The sequence below is a fragment of the Acomys minous genome, assembly GCF_964271855.1.
Source record: "Acomys minous genome assembly, chromosome: 14".
NCBI classification, from domain to species: Eukaryota; Metazoa; Chordata; class Mammalia; order Rodentia; family Muridae; genus Acomys; species Acomys minous.
Window position 1 is genome coordinate 63,432,558 of NC_140496.1, and position 12,104 is coordinate 63,444,661.

Genomic DNA, 12,104 nt, shown 5'->3' on the forward strand with positions numbered 1-12,104 from the left:
AGGTTACTATATGCTCCACAAAAAAATCAAAGAGAATATTATGTTCTTAATGTCTATGCACCAAACACAATGACACCAAAGTTCATAAAAGAAACTCGACTTCATCTTTAATCACATATTGATTATCACACACTGATAGGGTGAGACTTCAAGATTCTCCTCACAACAGTAGACAGTTTATCCAGACAGAGAATAAACAGATTATGTTGGAGTTAATCATCAACATTAACCCTGCTGACTGGAGTTTTATCTAAAATTGACCAGATGGTTGGACACAAAGGGGTCTCATAAGGCTGAAGTCTCTGTAAGGCAGAAGAAACTGTCATCAGAACAATAAGACAGCCTCCAGACTGGGAAAAGATCTTCACCAACCCTACATCTGACAAAAGACTAATATCCAAAATATATAATGATCTCAAGAAATTAAACACCACCAAACCAAATAAACCAATTAAGAAATGGAGCTGAGAAGTAAACAGAATTCTCAACAGAGGAATATCAAATGGTTGAGAAACACTTAAAGAAATACTCAATGTCCTTAGTCATCAGAGAAATGCAAATGAAAGTGACTCTGAGATTCCATCTTACACCCATCAGAATGGCTAAGATCAAAAACTCAAGTGACAGCACATGCTGGCAAGGATGTAGAGAAAGGAGAACACTTCTTCATTGCTAGTGGGAGTGCAAATTCATAAAACCATTTTGAAAATCAATCTGGGGCTTTCTCAAAAAACTGGCAGTAGGGCTACCTTAAGACCCATCTATTCCACTCCTTGGAATATGGCCAAAAGAGGCTCTACCACACAAATGACAAATGAGCTGAGAAAGAAATTGGGGAAACAACACCCTTTATAATAGCCAAAAATAATACAAAGTATCTTGGTATAACTCTAACCAAACAAGTGAAAGAACTATATCACAAGAATTTCAATTCTTTGAGAAAAAATATTGAAGAAAATATCAGAAGGTGGAAAGATGTCCCTGGCTTATAGATTGGTAAGATAAGCATAGTAAAAATAGTTTACATCAAACTAAATGGAGAGGAATTTAAAAGCAGGGATGGTTTAATATATGAAAATCCATCAATGTAATCCACCATATAAACAAACTGAAAGAAAAAAACTACATGATCATTTCCTTGGATGCAGAGAAAGCATTTGACAAAATCCAACTCCCATTCATATTTAAAGTTTTGGAAAGATTGGGGATACAAGGCACATACCTAAACATAATAAAGGCTATATACAGCAAGCCAATAGCCAACATCAAATTAAATGAAGAGATACTCAAGGAAATTCCTCTAAAATTGGGGATCAAACAAGGCTGCCTACTTTCTCCATATCTGGAAGTTCTAGCCAGAGCAATAAGATAACAAAAGGAGATCAAGGGGATCCAAATGAGAAAGGAGGAAGGCAAATTATCCTTATTTGCAAATGATATGATTGTGTACATAAGTGACACCTAAAATTCCACCAGAGAACTCCTACAGCTGATAAACACCTTCAGCAAATTAGCTGGATACAAAATTAACTCAAAAGGGTCAGTAGCCTTCTTATATACAAATGACAATTATGCAGAGGAAGAAATTAGGAAAACTACACCCTTCATGAAAGCCACAGCAATATAAAATATTTAGGAGTTACTCTAATGAAGCAAGTGAAGGACTTATTTGAAAAAAACTTCAAATCTCTGAAGAAAGAGATTGAAGATGGCATCAGAAGATGGAAGGACCTCCCTAGTTCATGGATTGGAATAATTAACATAGTAAAAATGGCATCTTTCCAAAAAGCAATTTACAGATTCAATGCAATCCCTATCAAAATACCTACACAATTTTTTTAAAGACATTGAAAGGTCAATTCTCAACTTCATATGGAAAAAAACCCAGAATAGCTAAAACAATCTTATACAATAAAAGATCGTCTGGAGGAATCTCCATTCCTGATCTCAAGCTGTATTTTAGAGTAACAGTAATTAAAACAGCATGATACTGGCACAGCAATAATTTGGTTGATCAATGGAATTGAATCGAAGACCCAGAAATGAATCCACACACTTAATTTTTGACAAAGGAGCCAAATCTATTAAATGGAAAAATGATAGCATCTTCCACAAGTGGTTCTGGTCTAACTGGATGTCTACATGTAGAAAAATGCAATTAGACCCATATTTGTCACCATGCACAAAACTAAAGTCCAAGTGGATCAAAGACCTCAACATAAAACCAGAGACATTAAATCAGATAGAAGAAAAAGTGGGGGAAGAACCTGGAACACATTGGCACAGAAGACAACTTCCTGAACAGAACACCAACAGCCCAGGCCTTAAAGTCAACAATTAACAAATGGGACCTCATGAGGCTGAGAAGCTTCTGTAAGGCAGGAGATACTATCAACAGAACAAGACAACAGACTGCACACTGGGAAAAGATCTCCACCATCACTATGTCTGACAAAGGTCTAATATCCAAAATATATAGAACTCAAGAAATTAAACACCACCAAACCAAATAATCCAATTAAAAAATGGGACTCAGAACTAAACAGAATTTTCAACAGAGTAATGTCAGATGGCTGAGAAACACTTAAAGAAAGGCTCAACGTCTTTAGTCATCAGAGAAATGCAAATCAAAATGACTCTGAGATTCCATCTTACACCCATCAGAATGGCTAAGATCAAAAACACAAGTGACTCCACACGCTGGTGAGGGTGTGGAGAAAGAGGAACACTCCTTTATTGCTGGTTGAAATGCAAACTAGTACAACCACTTTGGAAATATATCTGGCACTTTCTCAGAAAACTGGGAATAAGGCTTACTAAAGACCCAGCTATTCCACTCCTTGGAATATACCCAGAAAATGCCCCACCACACAACAGGGACATATGTTCAACCATGTTCATAGCAGCCTTATTCATAATAGCCAGGACCTGGAAACAGCCTGAATGTCCCTCAGTTGAAGAATGGATAACGAAACTATGGTACATTTGCACTATGGAATACTACTCAGCTATTAAAAACAAGGAAATTCAAAAATTTGTGGACAAATGGATGACACTAGAAATGATCATAATGAGTGAGTTAACCCAGAAGCAGAAAGACTCACATGGTATATTCTCAATTTTAATTGGGCACTAGCCCAAAAGGCATGTCCCATGAAAGTCTCCACTTACGAGGAGATTGGGATAGATGTGAGAACATCACACTGGGGCTCTTGGTAAGAGAAATATAGGAGATGTGGAAATAGATGGATCCAGAGGATCTTAGAAGCCTACAAGAAGAACATAGTAATGGGTAGATCAGGGCCCAGGGTGGTCTGTTCAAACTATTGCACTAACCAAGGACATTACAAGTAGTAAACATTGAACCCCTACTTGGATCTAGTCAATGGACAGGACATTCTCCACAGTTGGGGTGGAGATCAGGGACTGACTCTGACATGAACTCTGGTGCCCTGTATTTAATGACCTCCCTTTAGTGGGGAGCCCTGGTGGCACTCAAAGAAATAATAAGCAGGCTACCAAGATGAGACTTGAAAGCCTATGACCATGTGGTGGGGGAGGAGTTCCCCCTCAGTCATAGACCTAGGGGAGGGGAATAGGGTGAAAGTGGGAGGGAGGGAGGAATGGGAGGATACAAGTGATAGGATAACAATTGAGTCATAATCTGAATAAGTTAATTAAAAATTAAAAATCAATTACACTGAAATAAGGGACACGCCAAGGCTTCCATATCTCTTCAAGATATTACTTGAAGTCCTAGCTAGATAAATAAGATAACTAAATGACATCAAAGAGATATAATGGAAAGGAAGAAATCAAAGTATTGCTATGCACAGACGGTATGATAGTATACATTAGTGACCACAAAAGTTCTACCAAGGAACTCCTACACCTGATAAACACCTTCAACAAAGTGTCTGGATACAAAATGAACTAAAAACTCAGTAGACCTCCTATATACAAAAGACAAACAGATTTATAAAGAAATCAAGGAAACAACACCCTTCACAATAGCCACAAAAAACATTAAAATCTTGGTGTAACTCTAATCAAACAAGTGAAAGACTTGTATGGAAAAAAACTTCAAGTGTCTGAAGAAAGAAATTGAAAAATATATCAGAAGATGGAAATATCTCCCATGTTGATGGATCAGTAGGATTAAAATAATAGAAATGGATATCTTATCAAAAGAAATCTACAGATTCAATACAATTCCCATCAAAATGCCACCACAGTTCTTTACAGACATTGAAAGAGTAATTCTCAACTTCATATGGAAAAACAAAAAACAAGAATAGCTAAGCCAATCCTGTACAATAAAAGATCTTGTGGAGGAATCTCCATCCCTGATCTCAAGCTGTACTATAGAGCAACAGTAATAAATACTGCATGGTGCTGGCATTGAAAAAGAAAGGAGGATCAATGGAATTGAATTGAAGACCCAGAAATTAACCTGCATACCCATGGACACTTGATGTTTGACAAAGAATCCAAGACTTTACAATGGAAGAAATATTGCATCTTCAACAAATTGTGCTGGTCTAACTGGATATGTATTGTAGAAAAATGCAAATAGACCCTTATTTATCACCTTGCACAAAACTAACGTCCACATGGATCAAAGACCTCAACATAAAACCAGACACACTAAATCTATTAGATGAGTAAGTGAGGAAGAACCTTGAACTCATTGGCATTGGAGACATCTTCCTGAACAGGACACGGACAGCTCAGGCTCTAAGATCAACAATTAATACATGGGACCCCACGAAACTGAAAAGCTCTTATAAGGCAAAGACACTCTCAACAGAACAAAATGACAGCCTGCAGACTGGGAAAAGATCTTCACCAACCTTACATCTGAATGAAGGATAATATCCAAAATATTTAAAGAACTCAAGAAATTAAATACCACCAAAGCAAATAATCCAATTTAAAGTTGGGGTAAAGAACTAAACAGAGAATTCTCAACAGAGGAATATCTAATGGCTGAGAAACACTTAAAGAAATACTCAGCAGTACTCAGAGGAAGGACAGCAGGTTACGAAGAAGAGACTTGATACCCTCTGAGCATATACAGGGGAAGATAATCCCCCTCAGTCACAGTCATAGGAGAGGGGAGTAAGGGGAAATGGGAGGGAGGGAGGAATGGGAGGATACAAGGGATGGGATAACCATTGAGATGTAATATGAATAAATTAATAAAATACATTTAAAAAAGAAATGCTCAGCACCCCTAGTCATCAGGAAATACAAATCAAAACAACTCTGAGAGTCCATCTTACACCCATCAAAATTGCTAAGATCAAAAACACAAGCTACTGCAAAAATGCTAGTTAAAATCTGACCTAAAAAAATCTCTGCTCTTTAGTAAGTGCTTGATACAGTTCAAAGAATACCCATTGCCAAAAGTCACCATACTATGTACCCTTAAGTTACGAAGGAACCATTACAAAGAAAGTCTGCCAAAGCAAAATAGGGCTCTAATGAACAGGGAATTTACATAATTATAAAGGAAAAATTGATACAGGTAATTTTGAAATCCCCTTCACTGTCTTGAATAGAAGGACTCCTAGTCAATAATATATATGGAGGGCTAACACAAGCTGTGTCCAAACAAAAAGAATGACCATGGTGTAGTTGTTCATCCACTCGAAGTATCCTTCTTGGAGATGAGGAAGAGGAGAAGAGAAAGAGATAAATAACATAATTAACCCTAACCAAAACTCCAGAGGGAATGTTACCAGATCAATCTAAGAACGGGGGTTAAATGCTAGCAGCTTCCTGCCAAAGAGCTAGGGTACTAACTTTTATTTCACCATTTATATTTTAGGCTGTTTTGTTCTTTTTTTTTTTTTGTCACAGAGTCAGAGATCCAGTCTGTTGTATGACATGAGCTTGAACGACATGTTGAGTCTCAATGCAAAGTCCGAAACCCACGTTCTGGAGTAAGCTTCTTGGTTTAAACAGCACAGGATAATTTGGCAGCAGTAACTGATCTTCTTTGATATATAGTGAGATTATCAGCCCAGTTAGCTTCTGAGAGAGTTTAGAAATAGTGTTTAGAAGTTTGACCTAGTATGCAAAACTTCAGTAATGGAAAGAGTTAAAATATAAATGAAGCCCAAAGGTAGGAAATACATTCAGCCTTTAGTCATTTTGTTTTATGAAATTGTCCAGATCAGTGTCCTACCTGCAACTCATCCTCTACTGCTGGCAGGCACTTTTTATTGGAGTAATCTACTGTGGCCACCACTGTTTGGTCTCTCAGTACAGCACCTTCAAGAGGCCAGCAACAGAGACTGGCTCACTGTGAGTGCTTTCTGGGTCTGCTGTGCCACAAGGCATTGGCTGGTCAGGTGATCTGTGCTGGAGTTTGTTGAATGTTTTTCCTATTACTCCATTTGCCTACAAAAATCCCGTGCTGTAGTAGAAACAATCCAGAAAAGAAGCAGGCTGTTTTGCCCAAAATATTTTAACAAGGGGCTCAGACTCATTCAACTTCCAGACATTAAGAGTGGGAGGTTTGAGAAGGAATAAAATTAATTACCTAAGTATACAGGGAGTGCAGATTAGCAGTTTCTCAAAATGAAAAGATGACAGAGAGAGTTTCCTGAATGAACAGTCACCCAAAACTCTATAACATTGGAGCATCATCTTCAGCCTTCTGGCCCAATATATCTGACAGACATATTTGTGAGGCAGGGACTATTGAGGACTTGTTTACCCTGTCTTGGCAGAGTTTGGCCTGCATCAAAGCTTGCCCATTTTTAGGTAGAAGATCAGACAGTTTCGTTTACAATTAAGCTTGGATGTTTAGGGGTTAAGAGTCTTTTGGGTCTAGATAGATGTTTTAAGTTGATAATGATGAAATATGATAGATATTGATTTACATTCAGAATTTTAGATGCACCAAGATAGGACAGATGGTTTCTTCAAGGCTGCCAAATACAAATAGCCAAAACACTATGAAGGTAACATTTATATAATTCTTGACTGTTTCATGGTTCTTCTTTCTGTAGGTAGTTTATTGTATGTATGTATAATAATATAAATATATATGTAAAAAAATAAAAATATTTAACAAAAAAGGGGAAAGAGTGGGGGGTTTTGACAAGAGACCTAATAATCCATATAATATGACAGAGAAGGAGTACTTGGATCAGTCAGAAAATAGAAACCATTTTAGGTGATTTTCTAACTGCATCATCAAAAACTGAAACTTCCCCTTCTTCTTCTGAAGTATCATGAAATGAAAACAAATGCTTCCTCATCTTCAGAGGTTTTGTCTCTATTTTTTTTTATTGTTAGCCCATTGTCTCCTTTGGAGTATAATGTCTGGATTTATTGGCATGGAGAAGTAAAATTCAGCAGTTAAAGCAATCTCTGATAAAATTTTATAGCACAGATCCATCAGTAGGAAAACCATTTGGTCCTCGTAGGTGATTTTCTGTCTTTACATTTTCAAATACAGGTTCCCATGTCCTTAAATTATAGACCCTTCTTTAGGAAACTAAGCACATATTTTCTGAATGAAAGTAATATCAAGAGCTTGAACAGTACATTACAAGACCTAGGATGCAGGAGCAAACAAGGTACTTGAAGGGGGAAATATGCTCTTTATAATCCAGCTGTCCCATGCATTACTTCCAGTTGTTCCACCACTTTCTTTCTGACAGGTGGTCCTTAAGTCTCACTCTTTCTATATTTATCATGGTCATAATTACTTTCTATATTCTCTCCTCCACTTGAGCCCCACTTTGGGCACCACTTAACTAGATTTCACTAGGGGAAAACATGTTGGGTTCTTAAGGGAGGAGAAAGACCAAGGATGAAAAATAAAGAACACAAAAGCAAAATCTAGGACTAAGAGGTCTTGCATAAACTTATGGCTTATGCCAAGCAAGGTTGAACAGAAGCTCAGCATTATTTACACTTTTTTGTAGAGGAGGATGGGTCAAGATCAATAGAGAGCTAAGTCAGACAATGTTGACAAAAAGAGCACAGGATACCTCAACTGATTTAGGGCCCAACACCACAATAAAAGGACCACTTAGGAGGACTATTTCAAGGACATGGCCCCAGCTCCAGGCTGGAGTTTCCAAGTCTGCCGCTGGGTAAAGGCACAGAACTAGCTGTCCCTTCAGCTGTGAGATAGATCAGTAAGTCCCAAAGAGAAAGAGGGAGAGTCATGTGGAATGGATAAGATCAAATGAACTGTACAGATCTATGTAATTAACAAAGAAAAAAATATTATTAAAAAGAATAAACAAATATAAGTATGTGTTGAATTACAAAATAACTAAAGACATTCATTCATGTTCTGACTGCTGATTTTATTTTACTACATTAGGTACAAGGAAAATGGTCCTAGAAAATGGGAAGAGAGATTGCTCAGAGCCCTGGAGAAAGGTAGTAGATAGTGTTCATGTCTAGCTCAGCAGTGCTGGTTGCTCTTGAAGACAGATTCTCCCTGGCAGTTCTGGAATGTGGTTCCATTCAAGCAACGCCAGATGATACTTCTGTTATTTGCTATTGAGTAGAAATGCAGATTCCAATGCCCCAGAGCTTCTGTTCCTGCTACCAGTCCCACTGGCTGGAATAGCAGTTACTTCGCAACCTAAAATGCACAGCATGAAAAGCAGATCAAGGAGTTTATGTGAGGAGGGTGACTGCTCTTCGACATGAGAAGAGCTGGGCAGGAGTGGAGGAAGTGGCCTGAGTGTGGTTCAGTTAACTCAAGGGTCACTAAGGTAAGAACTGTAATTACAATCAGATTTTGTCTCAAGCCTGCCTAGCTTACAATTTTAAAAGGGAACCTTTCTTGTTGGATAGTTTTACGTCAACTTCACAAAAGCTAAAGTCATCTGAGAGGAAGGAACCTCAATTAAGAAAAATCTTACATAACACTGGGATAGAGGCAAGCCTGTAGGGTGTTTTTTTAATTACTGATTGATTGGGGAAAGGCCAAAGCCGTTGCTGTGTAGTCCCTGGGATGGTGGTCCTAGGTTCTGTAAAAACAGACTGAGAAAGCAATGGGTAGCAAGCCAGTAATCAGCACCTCCCTATGGCCTCTGAACCAGTTCTTGCCTCCAGATTCTTGTCCTTCATGAGTTCCCGCCCTAACTTCCACTAATGAACAATGACGACGTGGAAGGCTAAACCAAACCCTTTCCTTTCTAATTTGCTTTTAGTCATGGTGTCTCATCACAGCTATAGTAACCCTAACTAAGACATTCTTTATATAAGTCAGTGAAGAAATATTCTTTGACACCCACTATATATAAAACCATTTGGATGATGTGGATATAAGTAACAAACAAATGCACTTTAAGAAAAAATCTGAAACAAATATAGGTATTAGTAATTCCTATGGATAATAAATTAGATTTATGAGATTATTGGTCAGGGCTTACTAGTCAATCTTCCCAGGGTGCCTTAACTTATCTAGAAACAAATAAGAAAGAAAAAATAAAAAAGCCCTGATTTCCCATAAAATAAAAAAATTCCTTGCATGGTGGCTAACAGAGAAATAGGAAGATCTCACTGGAAAAGAGCGTGGTATGTCAAGGATTCCTTTGAGTTGGTGAAAGAACACTTACATACCTGGGGCATGCTCTTACTATGACTTACTTTCACTGTGCACTTTGAGGGCTTTCTTCAAGGAGGAGGTCAAGGGGAACCTGCCCTGATCACAGAAAGTGCCAGTATAGTCATCCATATCAATAGCCCAGATCATAGCACCTCCAAAGTTATTTCTCTTAATCCACTGAGCCTGAATTAGAAAAAAAGGAACATCAAGGGTTATTTGTTTTCCTGGGACTCAGAGCCAGGGCCTCGCACATCCAAGGGACTGACCTTACCTTGATATGAAAGCTCTTGATATTGTCATAGCCGACCCACTCATTGCCATGGTAGGCATAGGGGACTTGTTGAGCAGAATTCCAGACCTGAGTGGCTCCATTTTCCAAAAATGTGCAAATCTTAAAAAGTTAAAAATGTCAGATCCTTTAAATATAATTTCATGTAATAAAAAATGTATATATGTATTTGCTTTCCTTCCTTTTATTATCTCCACAAAGGTTTTCCCACTTTTCCAATTGATTAGATTTGTAGAAATGTAATCTTACAAATTAGTAATGTTAAGGTGTGTTTTTTTTTTGTGCTGTAGATCACCCCCAAGGCCTTGCCAATGGTAAATAAGGGCTTTACCATTGAGATACATCCCAGTCCATTTTTGTTTGAAAGTTCTCAATCTGTGTATCTTAGACTCACTTAGAAATTGTGATGCTATTGCTTATGTCTCTTGAATAGAGAGTTAATGGGTCTAAGTCATCATGTCTACCAAATATATTCATAACATGTCACGATATAGTATGAGCCCATTTTTATTTCTGTAATGCTGGAGACTGAATCCAGGGCCCTATATGTCCTAGGCAAGAGATGAAGAATGAGATTTATCTCCACCTTAAACTATTTTTCAGATGTTCACGGATGGTCCACAATTTCAGTGTTTGGTTTGGGAATCCATGCAAATCTGAGGGTGTTTAGTTTTTGTATGTATTTTTATAGAAATGCACAAATGTATGTAAGAGAGTTGTTGTCTGTTAATTGAAAAAACAGTGTGTTATTAAATGCTTATCATTTTTGGTTACTTAGAAACTATTGTATAAAAAATTAATTCATTGAAATAACATTCTGATTAGCGTAAGAAGGAGACTGAATGGACATTCAGAATCAGCATGTTTTCCATTTAGGCTCATACAATTCATGGAGCAATGTACAACCAACTACTAACCTCATAATAGGCCCAGAGTCCAGTTTTCTTTGTGTAGAGTCCTGGATGGCCACCACGGTTGCTAGGGGAACCAATTCCAGTTTTAGTGGCATCACTCAAGATGAAAGTGTGTCCATATGCTGGGAATCCAACAATGAGCTTCTTGGGTGCTGCCCCTTTGCTCTTCCAGTTGTCCATAATGGATTTCTGCAGTTGTAAAAATTAGCTATAGGGCACTAGTCACTGACCACCTATGATTAATTATGCTGGATCTTTATTCTAATGGTCAAATTTAGATGTTAAATTGTTTTAAATGATTAGGTAGTTTCTTAATAGACATTATGGAAAATATGAATTTATAGTTAATGTGACATGATTGGTGAATTAAGCTAATGACATTTGCACTAATTGTCTTGATTTTGTGCCTAAATCTACATGATCTGCATTTACTTGTCTGTACAGTATCTTACTATGTTGTGGAAGGCCTTAATGCCAGTGTCAGTTGGAGATTTATAGAGGGGACTGTTTTCTCCAGTGTAGCCATCCCAAGATCCATGGAGGTCATAGGTCATGACTTGAATGTAATCCAAGGACCTGGGTAAGGAGAATGTACTTAAAATCATTTCTTATGACTATTTCCCACACCTATGCCAGCCAAAGATGACCTGGAAACAAAGACTTAGAGCAGCCATATCTCCCAAGGATGAGAAAACTCTACTCATACTATAATAGTGCAGAACAGACAAGGTACATCACTCACTGTGACAGTTGCAGTATCTCATAGCCAGACTGGATTGTGGAGATAACACCAGCCACTGCAGCAGTCACCAGCAGCCTGGGCTTTTTGTTTTTGCTCACTTCCTTCTCAAATGCTTTACGTATTTCCTACAGAATAATAAGGTATAAGACTATACGTTTGGAATTAATTCAGCTCCTTAAACAAAATAATTGCCAAAGTACTTCTACATATTTTATCTTACTTTAGTATGTCAACATCTCAAAAAAGTCCTTGGGGTAGATAATGGTGATAAACTTAATATATGCCTAATTAACAAGGATTTTTCCCAAAGTTACACAGAAAGTAGTCATTCAGATGTCAATCAGTACATCCCTGTATCATCATGGTATGGAACTACACTTGCTTAATATCCTAGATATTTCAGTTGTGTAGGAATTTCCTTCCAATTGTTCAATAGATGACTTTTTATGAGACTGATATTCCTTCCAATGGAATAGAGATGAGAAAACAGCTGGAAGACAGATCACTTTCAATACCAGATGATAATTCCTTGGTATTTTCTGTGATTTCAATATTACTTAGAATATT

At 37.6% G+C, this 12,104-nt stretch overlaps 1 protein-coding gene across 1 annotated transcript in view; it reads right to left on the reverse strand.

Moving 5' to 3' along the window:
- Positions 1-8,329: 8,329 nt before the first annotated feature.
- Positions 8,330-12,104, reverse strand: part of LOC311583527 (acidic mammalian chitinase-like) — a 58,789-nt gene continuing 55,014 nt past the window's right edge. Inside the window, exons 9-14 of the mRNA XM_084757213.1 lie at positions 11,538-11,662; positions 11,248-11,371; positions 10,799-10,984; positions 9,864-9,983; positions 9,634-9,775; positions 8,330-8,620 (exon numbers count right to left, since the gene is read on the reverse strand). Coding sequence (XP_084613339.1) covers positions 8,526-8,620; positions 9,634-9,775; positions 9,864-9,983; positions 10,799-10,984; positions 11,248-11,371; positions 11,538-11,662 — 792 coding nt within the window. The 3' untranslated portion in view covers positions 8,330-8,525. The remainder of the gene's footprint in view (positions 8,621-9,633; positions 9,776-9,863; positions 9,984-10,798; positions 10,985-11,247; positions 11,372-11,537; positions 11,663-12,104) is intronic.